Here is a 9,243-nt window from a genome sequence, read left to right on the forward strand (position 1 = left end):
TTAAAGTGCCATGGGATGTGGATTGTTGCTATATAAATAAAACTTGAATATTTTTTTGGGATGTAGAGTCCTTTTCCTTCTCAACTGTTATACAACATTTACAGGAAAAGATGGAGCATCTTTATTGTTTTTCCCAGACTTGAGCTTGGTTCCTCTTCAGTTGCTCTCTACTTAGCCCTCTTTTTACCTTTCACAAACAAAGGATTCTGCCCCACTAAGTGCAACAGGCCCCCAAATACTGCGTGAATAAAGTTAGTCCAACATGCAGCCCTTAAATCCACCTTGAAACTGCTGCCGGGAGCCACACTACAGATTTGTTTGTTAATAGTCCAATTAGATAATTGCCATCTTTCACTCTTTTTCCTCTCCGTTTCCCATAAAGCAATGAATGACACTCAAGGAGGGGTGCAGCTTGAAGAGGGCTTTTTGCCAGCTAAGGTGACAAGAAGGGCCAGAGACCTTTCCTTGCACTAGACCACCACTTTGAATTGAATCATTGTGGCCTAATCAATGGTCTTATTGGATTACTGGCCACTGCTGTGTTCAGAGATATTGTTGCACTGACAATGAAAATAGCTAAGAGTTGGTGGTTGGGTGAGTGGGATGTGGGCTGGAGGGTGAGTGGTAGAGAGAGGCAGGGGCCATTCCAGGGGTATGAATGTGAGCTAGGAAGTGTAGACAGCCTAAGCACTAATGACAAGTTTTGTTCCTCTTTCTTTGCACTAAAATATGCAGGTTAAGATTATATGAGCAGAGCGCAGCTTCTGGGGTGCAGTCTTGGAATACTGCAGGGCGAGGCATTAACAGGACGTTGCTGTTTTTCTCTGACTGAACACACGGCAGGGAAAGACAAAGAGGAAGTTTAATACACTTCCAGTAACAGGGGAATCCAACATTGCTGCTGTGGAGGAATAGGCTGGGTTGCCTTTAATTTCATAAATTTTGCTTAATGAGGATTTATTAGGTTTCCTTTTTACTTATCTCCTTCCCTCTCTTTCTCTGTCTTTCTCTCCCCCCCCCCACCCACCTCCTCCGTGTCTCTCTTGCTCTCTACTCTTCTGGCTCTGTTCTAGTTCCTCCAATAGCATAGTGGTGAGATCTACACATTGCACAGTTCTATTGATTGCCAAAGAGAAAAACAGGATCAAAGTTTGCCGACATGCTGTGACAATCAGGTGTGCTGCTGGAAGTCGGAGGGAAAAATGTCTGCCTGTGCTTTGAAGATGGAGGAATGAATTGCCTGAGAACTTTTATCGGGTCTGGAAGACTTTTACCTCGGTGATTGTGTGTGTCCAAGGTTGTTTGGTTACCAGACAAGGCCAATTATCTGTCTTAAATCCATGGGCTGAGAACGGGCAAGCTGAGGGGACGGGATGAGCAAAACCCTCTATCAAGACCTGATCTATTTCCACAAACAGCTTAGTGTTTTCACGAGGTTACGCTAATGTGAAGGCAGCAAAATTACTGTAATCAGTTGAACCAGCAAGTGCGCATCCATCGCTATGATTATTTGGAGATAATCTCTCAGCCCGATGTCTTTGTAACAAGGAAAGGGGGGCACTAAATTACTTTTCAGTTTCACTGAGAAGTCCATGATCATTGGACAAGGGAGTTTGGTCAGTGGCAATCTACAGTACCGCATTCTTTATAATCTCCTGTTTTTCACCTGACAAAAGGAGGCGAGCCTCAGGTCCAGGAGGAAATTCTGAGCATGGAGGTCAGGTACAACCAAGAGACAGAAGCAATAGTACTGAAGAACAGACTAAAGGAGGGAAACGACGGTAAAGATTCCCAGGGCAACCTGTCCAAAGGCTTCCTCAAGGAACAGCAGGATTCTTCCTTTTCACCGTCTGGGAACATGGAAAACTGTGAGAAGAACAGGGGGAGCGCGGGGGACCCCGACTACTGTCGGAGAATCCTTGTCCGAGGTAAAGCTTCTTATTTTTTCTCTCCTTAGATTGTTGACAGTCTGATTTGACAACTCAGGCTGCTTATACTGGGAAATGGTTTGATTTTTACACTCTGAAAACTACAAAAAAAAGGCTGTAAAATAAAGCGTTATCGTACCAAACTAAAGTTGTCCATAAAGTCTGAAATGATATAAAGACTCCATATAGCAGGATGAATTTAAAGAAGGTTTAAATAAAAAGAAAAAAGTTTCATGTTACATTTCTTTGAATATGTAACATTAAAAGTGGTTTGTAGCAGCTATTTATGTATATATATTTATATACATATATAAAGGTTCACTTGTAGGAAGTTGTGTCCATTTTGTCTGCTATATTTAAATTACTTTCGAGACAAAAGTCATAGTAAATTCTAAAACAATAAATACTTAAAATTCTACAAAATATTTTGGCACAATTACATCAATATTATCCTGATTATTACCATACTCACTATCCTCAAGATTTGCCCAATATTTTATGTACTATATTTCAATGTCAGAGAACTAAATCATCATCAAGTCATTTTGCTAAATATTTGAACAATAATAAAATGCAATGAAATATTCTATAAACAAAGAAAAAACGCCCTGCGATGGACTGGCGACCTGTCCAGGGTATACCCCGTCTCTTACCCATAGACTGCTGGAGATAGGCACCAGCTTCCCCGCGACCCACTATGGAATAAGCGGTAGAAAATGACTGACTGACTGACAAAGAAAAAACAGTCTTTGTTATTATATATTTTCAGTGTCAATAAATTATTGTTATTGATTTCGGTGGATTGGAGTCAGTTAGTCAAAAAACTATATTGATAATGCAGGTTTGAGCCACCATTAACTGTAGATGTAACCATGTTCCATATTTGTTTTGGTAGAATAGGCTATATCCTTTGTATATATGTATATTTAAAGACATAAAGATATATGCATAAATATATCTTATAACGCATTAAACAAAAAAAGAAAACCAAAAAACCCCCCCCCCAAAAAAAACCCCAGAGAGCAAAGTGTACCGGAGTCTAATTCCCTGTTTGTATATACGAACTTGGCAATAAAGCTGATTCTGATTCTGATATAATAGAATTTAACAACGGGGTTTTACTTTAAGCCCGGAACGGCAACATATAAAGTATTTTGTTGGTTTTTTTAAGCTCATAATGGTGTTTTTATTTATTTTTGAAAATATTAGCATGAATAAACAGTACAAACATGAAGGGAACAAAGGTAAAATTATTACTTATTAAACTGTGAACTGCAGACAGTGATTTTACAGGTATAACTGAAATTTTAATAACAAAAACTTATTGCAATACATTATAGTACACGTACTAATTTGAGTTTCAAAGTATGTACATATTTTTACAGAGGTCTTATTTTTCTTGCTGCTTTTAATATTGTAAAGATTTTGAAATACTTATATTGTCTTCATAATAATAAGTTTTATATTTAAATATTTTTCATCGGTTTTATTTTCACTTTAAGTCAAATTTGTGATTCAGAACTTCTGAAAGATTTTTTTGAAGAAACAGTTAAAAACAGTTAAAACATATTTGGATATAACCATAGTTGTAATAATAATGGTATTAATATTAATGTCAATATTAATATTAATGGAAATCAATTGTGATCTGGGTTCTATTTGTTGATTCAAAGTGCTCCACATTGCAGATGCTAAAGGGTCGATCCGAGAAATCATCCTGCCAAAAGGTTTGGATCTGGACCGACCAAAGCGAACGCGCACATCCTTCACTGCAGAGCAGCTCTATCGCTTAGAGATGGAGTTTCAGAGGTGTCAGTATGTGGTCGGGAGGGAACGGACAGAACTGGCCCGTCAGCTTAATCTCTCTGAAACTCAGGTCTGTTTGCTTTTAAATATTTCTAACCACTTCTATTTTTTTTGTCTTAAAATTTTGAGCAAGAGAGAAAAAGCCCTATTCTGTTCAAGTGAAACAGCTATTATATCTGTAACCTAAAGCTATTTGCTTTGTGTGCTTTGCACCAAATATCACTCTAATTTTAGCTCTTCCTTAGAGAGGAAGGCGATTTTTTTCTATTTTACACAATTATTGTTTGTACATACATTCTGTGATAACATTTTAAGATAGATCTTTCTTCTTTTAATGTGCAATTATTTTACAATATTTTTGGAAATGAAAAGATATATAATTGGATTTACAGTTTGATAATAATAGCATAAGAATTTTAACTTTCAGACGTTATCATAAAAAAGAATTGTTTTGGAAGCCATTATGAAAAAAAATCCAATGTAAAGTAATTTAGTTTACATTGGTCCTACAGAAATATTTACCTACTTATATCCAAGTTGCAACTTTGTACTTTGCTTCTTCTTATTGTATATGTAAAGAAATGTGAATATTTTCAAAAGGAAAATATTAATTAAAGAAAAGTTAAAAATTAGTACTCGTGCAGCACAAGTGGGTCCAGTAGAACAGCATCTAACCCAATGTTAACTGTGGATTAACAGCGCTAACACTAACAAATTATCTATTCTTTCTCTGCAACTTGGACTTCCTTTCAGTTTTTTTTTTTAAAGCTGTAAAACATTTTCAATTATTTGAACATTTTTCATTAATATTGTTATATTCCATTCTGCGTTTTCTGGTGATAAATGCTGGAAGCTGCCAACAGTGCTGTAGACAGCGGCATTAACTTGGCCATTTGGGTTAATGTGTTTCAGCAGAGCTGAAGAAGCCTGACCTTGAGAGAAGGTCTGCGTGAGGTCAGCCTATTCTACCAAAACAACAACCAACAACAAACAATCGGCCCTTCACTAACAACCATTTCAGGGTGAACCTAGAATTGTTTCCTAAAACTTTTTCTAGATTTTTAAAATGTTTTATTTTCCTTTAAGCAGTTGCCTTCAGCTGATGTTTTCTAAACACGTGGAGTGTGAAGATGTTATTTTGCTCCAAAAGATAAAAGAGAAAACAACCTTTGCTCACTATTTAGACAGGACAAAGGCAGGACACTCTCTCAGCGTTTGCTTCTTGTCCTGATGAAATGCCTTTTAATGACAAGGTGGTGAAATTAACATTTTGTTCTCTGGTGCTAAGATGTCATTATATTAAGAAATTGCTGCCATTTCTTGTGTACACTTAATTATCTTTGCTTGAACTACCTGCTACACCTTGTTTTTACTTTGCCCTAAAGATTTTATCTCTTAAATATACACAGCGCTTCTTCTGAGTGGTTTTCACATCTCAAACAGAGGGAGCGGCAGCCCCACTTTAGTTCCCGACAGCCTGTGAAGAGTTAACTCACATCTGAAGAGAAGTGGAAAATATTTCAGTGTGATTGGCTGGCTGGCATGACTGTGCAGGTGGTTTTTTGCTAGTTGTATTTTTGTATCAGAACAAAATATTAATTAATTAAAATGCCATGTTTGTTTCACTCTGATACTCTAAATTGTGCACATTTCAGATGAACTCGAATTACTCTGATATAATACTAATTAAATTCTCTACAAACAAAATAGCCTTTAATACTTTTGGTACAACCAGAACTTTATGTATTTTCCTAACTAAATAGGGCAGCATTTAAAAAAAAGAAAATCAAATCCCAAATGTAGGGTTTCTGGTTTTGCGGTTAAGAACTTGAAATTTAGGGTGTGGGAAGTTAAACCTAAATTTTAAGGGGTAAAGTATTTAATGCACTCAAAACTAAGAAGAAATAAAAAAGGTAATGAGATATTAACTAATGTCTGCCTCATTCAGTGCAGATGCACAAAAAATATATATTTTCATTCCACCACATTATAAATTACAGCATTCTTGTTACCATAAAGCTGTAGTAATCTTTTAAAATGTGACTGCAAAAATTTGTAAGGAGTGTTTTGTCACAAGATGATGGATGTTTTGGATCTCAAACCATGCGTGAACCGTCATTGGGTTTTAGACTCATCAAATTAAGAGGTGGTTAGCATGTGCGAGGATATCTCTAAGCCATTTTGATTTCATTAATTTTCCATCTCAGATCACAATATGTTTTCTATCTATGGGGGAATTAAGTTGATGCCTACTGAGGCTTGTTTTTACTTCTTATACGGTCCTCTGTTATGTATGTGCACGTGTGTAGGGGTGTGGTAGTCATGAATAACTACCATACGTACCTTACTAAATACTTGATGGGCCATTTTAGAATTTGATGTTGGCCACATACAGAGAAATTACTTTTAAAGCATTCAAAAATCTGTAGCCAGACTGATCAGTTACTGTCTACAGCGGTACTGGATATGAGTATGTCCAGAGCAGCTTGTTGTAAAGTAACAACATATTTACTATATCTGACTCAAGTATTTGCAAGTGCATGTGTTTGAGGGCTCTCCCATGTGTTCTTGTCTAGGTGAAAGTCTGGTTTCAAAACCGGCGCACTAAACAGAAGAAGGACCAAGGAAAAGACTCAGAGTTGCGTTCAGTGGTTTCAGAGACAGCTGCGACTTGCAGCGTCCTCAGACTGCTGGAGCAGGGGCGGCTGTTGACACCACCAGGCCTGCCGGGCCTCCTACCCCACTGTAGCTCTGCCTTGCGCCCTCCCTCCATTGCCATGGCCAGCAACAACAGCAGCAGCAACAGCAGTGGAGGCAGTACTGGGACGGCTGGCGGTAGCCCTCCATTACCCACTGTCACCACTTCAGGGACAGTGGCAGGGCTGCAAAGCTCATCGTCCGCTCACAGTTTTTTCAGCTTCCCAATGCCATCCATTCTCAGTGGCGTCACTACCCGCATTTCATCTAACCCCCTCTCCATGGCTGGTTCACTGGCGGGCAACCTGCAGGAGCTCTCCGCACGCTACCTGAGCTCCTCTGCTTTCGAACCTTACTCCCGGACCAATGGCAAAGAATCGATGGACAAGAAAATTCTGGAATGATGGTTTTTATGCTCGTATGGATTCTTGTTGCTTCTGGAAGCTTTTTATTTGTTTAATTGGCTGTTGCCGTCTTTGTTTGGTATCATCTGTCAATGTCATGTTCTCTAACTGCTTATGTATTCCTGCACATCTGGCACCTTGTACAAGGAAGGAGGAAGAAAGAAATTAAAAAACAACACATCATCAAACAAATAATGGATGTCAATTGAAGGATTTTGCACAAATCTTCACACAAACATTTATCAAAAACAGAAAGGCAGACTGATCTTTAAGGGTTTTTGTTTAAATTATCAATTAGTCCATAATAACTGCACATTCTGGTATAATATAGCTGCTCTATAAAAGGTCCAGCATAGCAGAAGCAGAGCCTTTTACTGCATAGCAGCAAAGTCTCCAACAGGCGGGTGGAATATTTCAAGTAATTGGTACCTTTCTAAACTGCATTTTATGTTAGAATTGTTGGTTAGATGCAACATGTTGCATTGAGAAGATGTAGAGCAAGAATAGCAGAGCAGCAGTCTGTGTGATCCAGTGAGCACATCAGAGCTTTTAAAACCTATTTGCATCAGCAGGAATAAATAAGCCTTAGTTTCTCAGGGAGGATAAGTCCCTCTGAGAGAAGGTGATTGGACAGCCAATGCCAACTTAAAGCCAGATGCAGTTTGGATTCCAAATGCTTCAAGATGAGTCAGCTTGTAAAAAAGATCTTTGTTTAAAGTTTGGACTAAACAGTCAGACCAGAAAAAATGTCACACGGTATTATCTACTGAAATGTTTGATGTTGATTGCTTTGTTGTTTTGTGAAGATTTTAATAATATAGTCTTCACTTTGTTGGATTTTTGTCACCAAAATGCATTACCTAAAGGTTTTTTTTTCCGCTTTGTTTTTGCTGTTTTTATACCAATGTATTTCTGAGTTTGGTGCAGGGTGTATGGTCTGTGCACATGCTACTCATAGGAACGACTACCTAAAAACAGAAAAATGTTTTTGCATATAACTAAGCAGCTTAGCTTTGGGAGAACATAGTGAAATAACAAGGTTTTTAATGTCTGAGACAATATAATCTCCTGGTTAAGAAATTAATAAATCCACAACCTTTACAAAAGTTAAAGGGGAAATTCAGACAAGAGAATGAATGCTGGTACTGTTGTATAAAAATACTGATTGAGAATTGTAAAGTTGTTATTTTATTGCAAACTATTTACATCTGTAATTAATTAATTATTAGTATATTTGGGAAAATAATGTATGGATGGATGTTTTAGTGTGGTTGATAAATCAATCTAAAGGTCTTTGGTGCTGTTGTTGTGAAATATCTTAAAATTCGTGAAATGTGTTATGCAAATGTGCCTATATATTATGTAAATGGCTACAGTGTTTTTTTATGTGTTGCTGCAAATTATGTTATGATACATTTCATGACTGTTTTACCTCTTATAAACCAGCCTCATAAGTAAGCTCTTTACATGGTTTGCTGATGTGATTACTGCTTTCATTGACAGGAAATGGTGAGTAAAGCGTGGGCTAAAAATCAAACCTTGTCAGATTAGAAAGATTACATTTGACAAGTCAAAAGCAAAGAACCACAAACCAATATATGACAATCATTGGAACATTTAAAAGTTTTAGAAGAACAATATTTCCTTTTTATTTCTTTTCATATTGGTGCAAAAAATGACCTGTGCAAATTTTCTAATTGTCAAAATATTGAGTGTTTTAATTTTAGATTTGTCACAATGCAAGAGACAAGATGACAAAGTTTTAGTGGAATATAGGATTTATCTTATTAAAATCCTCTCAATGCCCATAGTTTAGTCGTTCAGTGCAGCTACAGTATTACCATTATCTGCCTTAGTTAATGAAAGAAAAGAACTAAATGTTTTTTTCTTATTCTTTGTTATTGCAGTAAATCCCTTAAAATAAGCCACAGAAGCAGGTGATGTATTGTGAGTTCTATTTTTCATCTCCAACCCCTAAATTTAGTTTTTTAAACAAATTGTTTCAACCTTTTCATTGTATGAAGCAGTTCTTTCCTGCCAAGGGACCTTACATCACTTTCATCACACAGGAGTAAAATGATCAAACTTAGCATAGAATTAATTTTATTCTAACACATATCATTGGGTCATAGATTTTTTTCAGTGAGCCTAATTGTGATTCGAATTCATTTGCAGTGTCTCATTTTTCTCTACAATGGGAATCATTGGACTATCACTCTGTAACACTAAGAACATTTTCCAGCATAACGGCGCTTACAACCCAGAACAGTGTGGAGCCAGAATACAAAATGGATTTATAGATAATACACAATAAAAGTTTAAGATTAGGGTGTTTTTACAGATGAATTTTAAACACATGCCCAGTCAAGTAAGAGGACATGGAGACTCTTTGATGTCTTGGGAACATT

At 36.9% G+C, this 9,243-nt stretch overlaps 1 protein-coding gene across 2 annotated transcripts; it reads left to right on the forward strand.

Annotated features, from left to right (window-relative positions):
- The first annotated feature begins 791 nt into the window (after positions 1-791).
- Positions 792-8,301, forward strand: vax1 (ventral anterior homeobox 1). 2 transcript variants are annotated; one of them, XM_047352017.1, is made up of 3 exons: positions 792-1,928; positions 3,602-3,804; positions 6,311-8,301. In XM_047352017.1, exons 1-3 carry the CDS (start codon positions 1,712-1,714, stop codon positions 6,833-6,835), a joined length of 945 nt encoding a protein of 314 aa, XP_047207973.1. In that variant the 5' UTR covers positions 792-1,711; the 3' UTR covers positions 6,836-8,301. The 2 variants fall into 2 exon arrangements, with proteins under 2 accessions (XP_047207973.1, XP_047207974.1); XM_047352018.1 differs by having other exon boundaries at positions 795-1,928; positions 3,617-3,804.
- Positions 8,302-9,243: the final 942 nt, after the last annotated feature.

Source organism: Girardinichthys multiradiatus, chromosome 22 (genome assembly GCF_021462225.1).
Source record: "Girardinichthys multiradiatus isolate DD_20200921_A chromosome 22, DD_fGirMul_XY1, whole genome shotgun sequence".
Lineage (NCBI taxonomy): Eukaryota > Metazoa > Chordata > Actinopteri > Cyprinodontiformes > Goodeidae > Girardinichthys > Girardinichthys multiradiatus.

What these genes read in the sequence shown, in the direction of transcription:
- vax1 (XM_047352017.1), top strand. Translation starts at nt 1,712, where the DNA reads ATGGAGGTCAGGTACAACCAAGAGACAGAAGCAATAGTACTGAAGAAC. An exon ending in TCGGAGAATCCTTGTCCGAG is followed by an intron (nt 1,929 to 3,601) that starts GTAAAGCTTCTT and finishes GTTGATTCAAAG; the next exon opens with TGCTCCACATTGCAGATGCT. An exon ending in TTAATCTCTCTGAAACTCAG is followed by an intron (nt 3,805 to 6,310) that starts GTCTGTTTGCTT and finishes GTTCTTGTCTAG; the next exon opens with GTGAAAGTCTGGTTTCAAAA.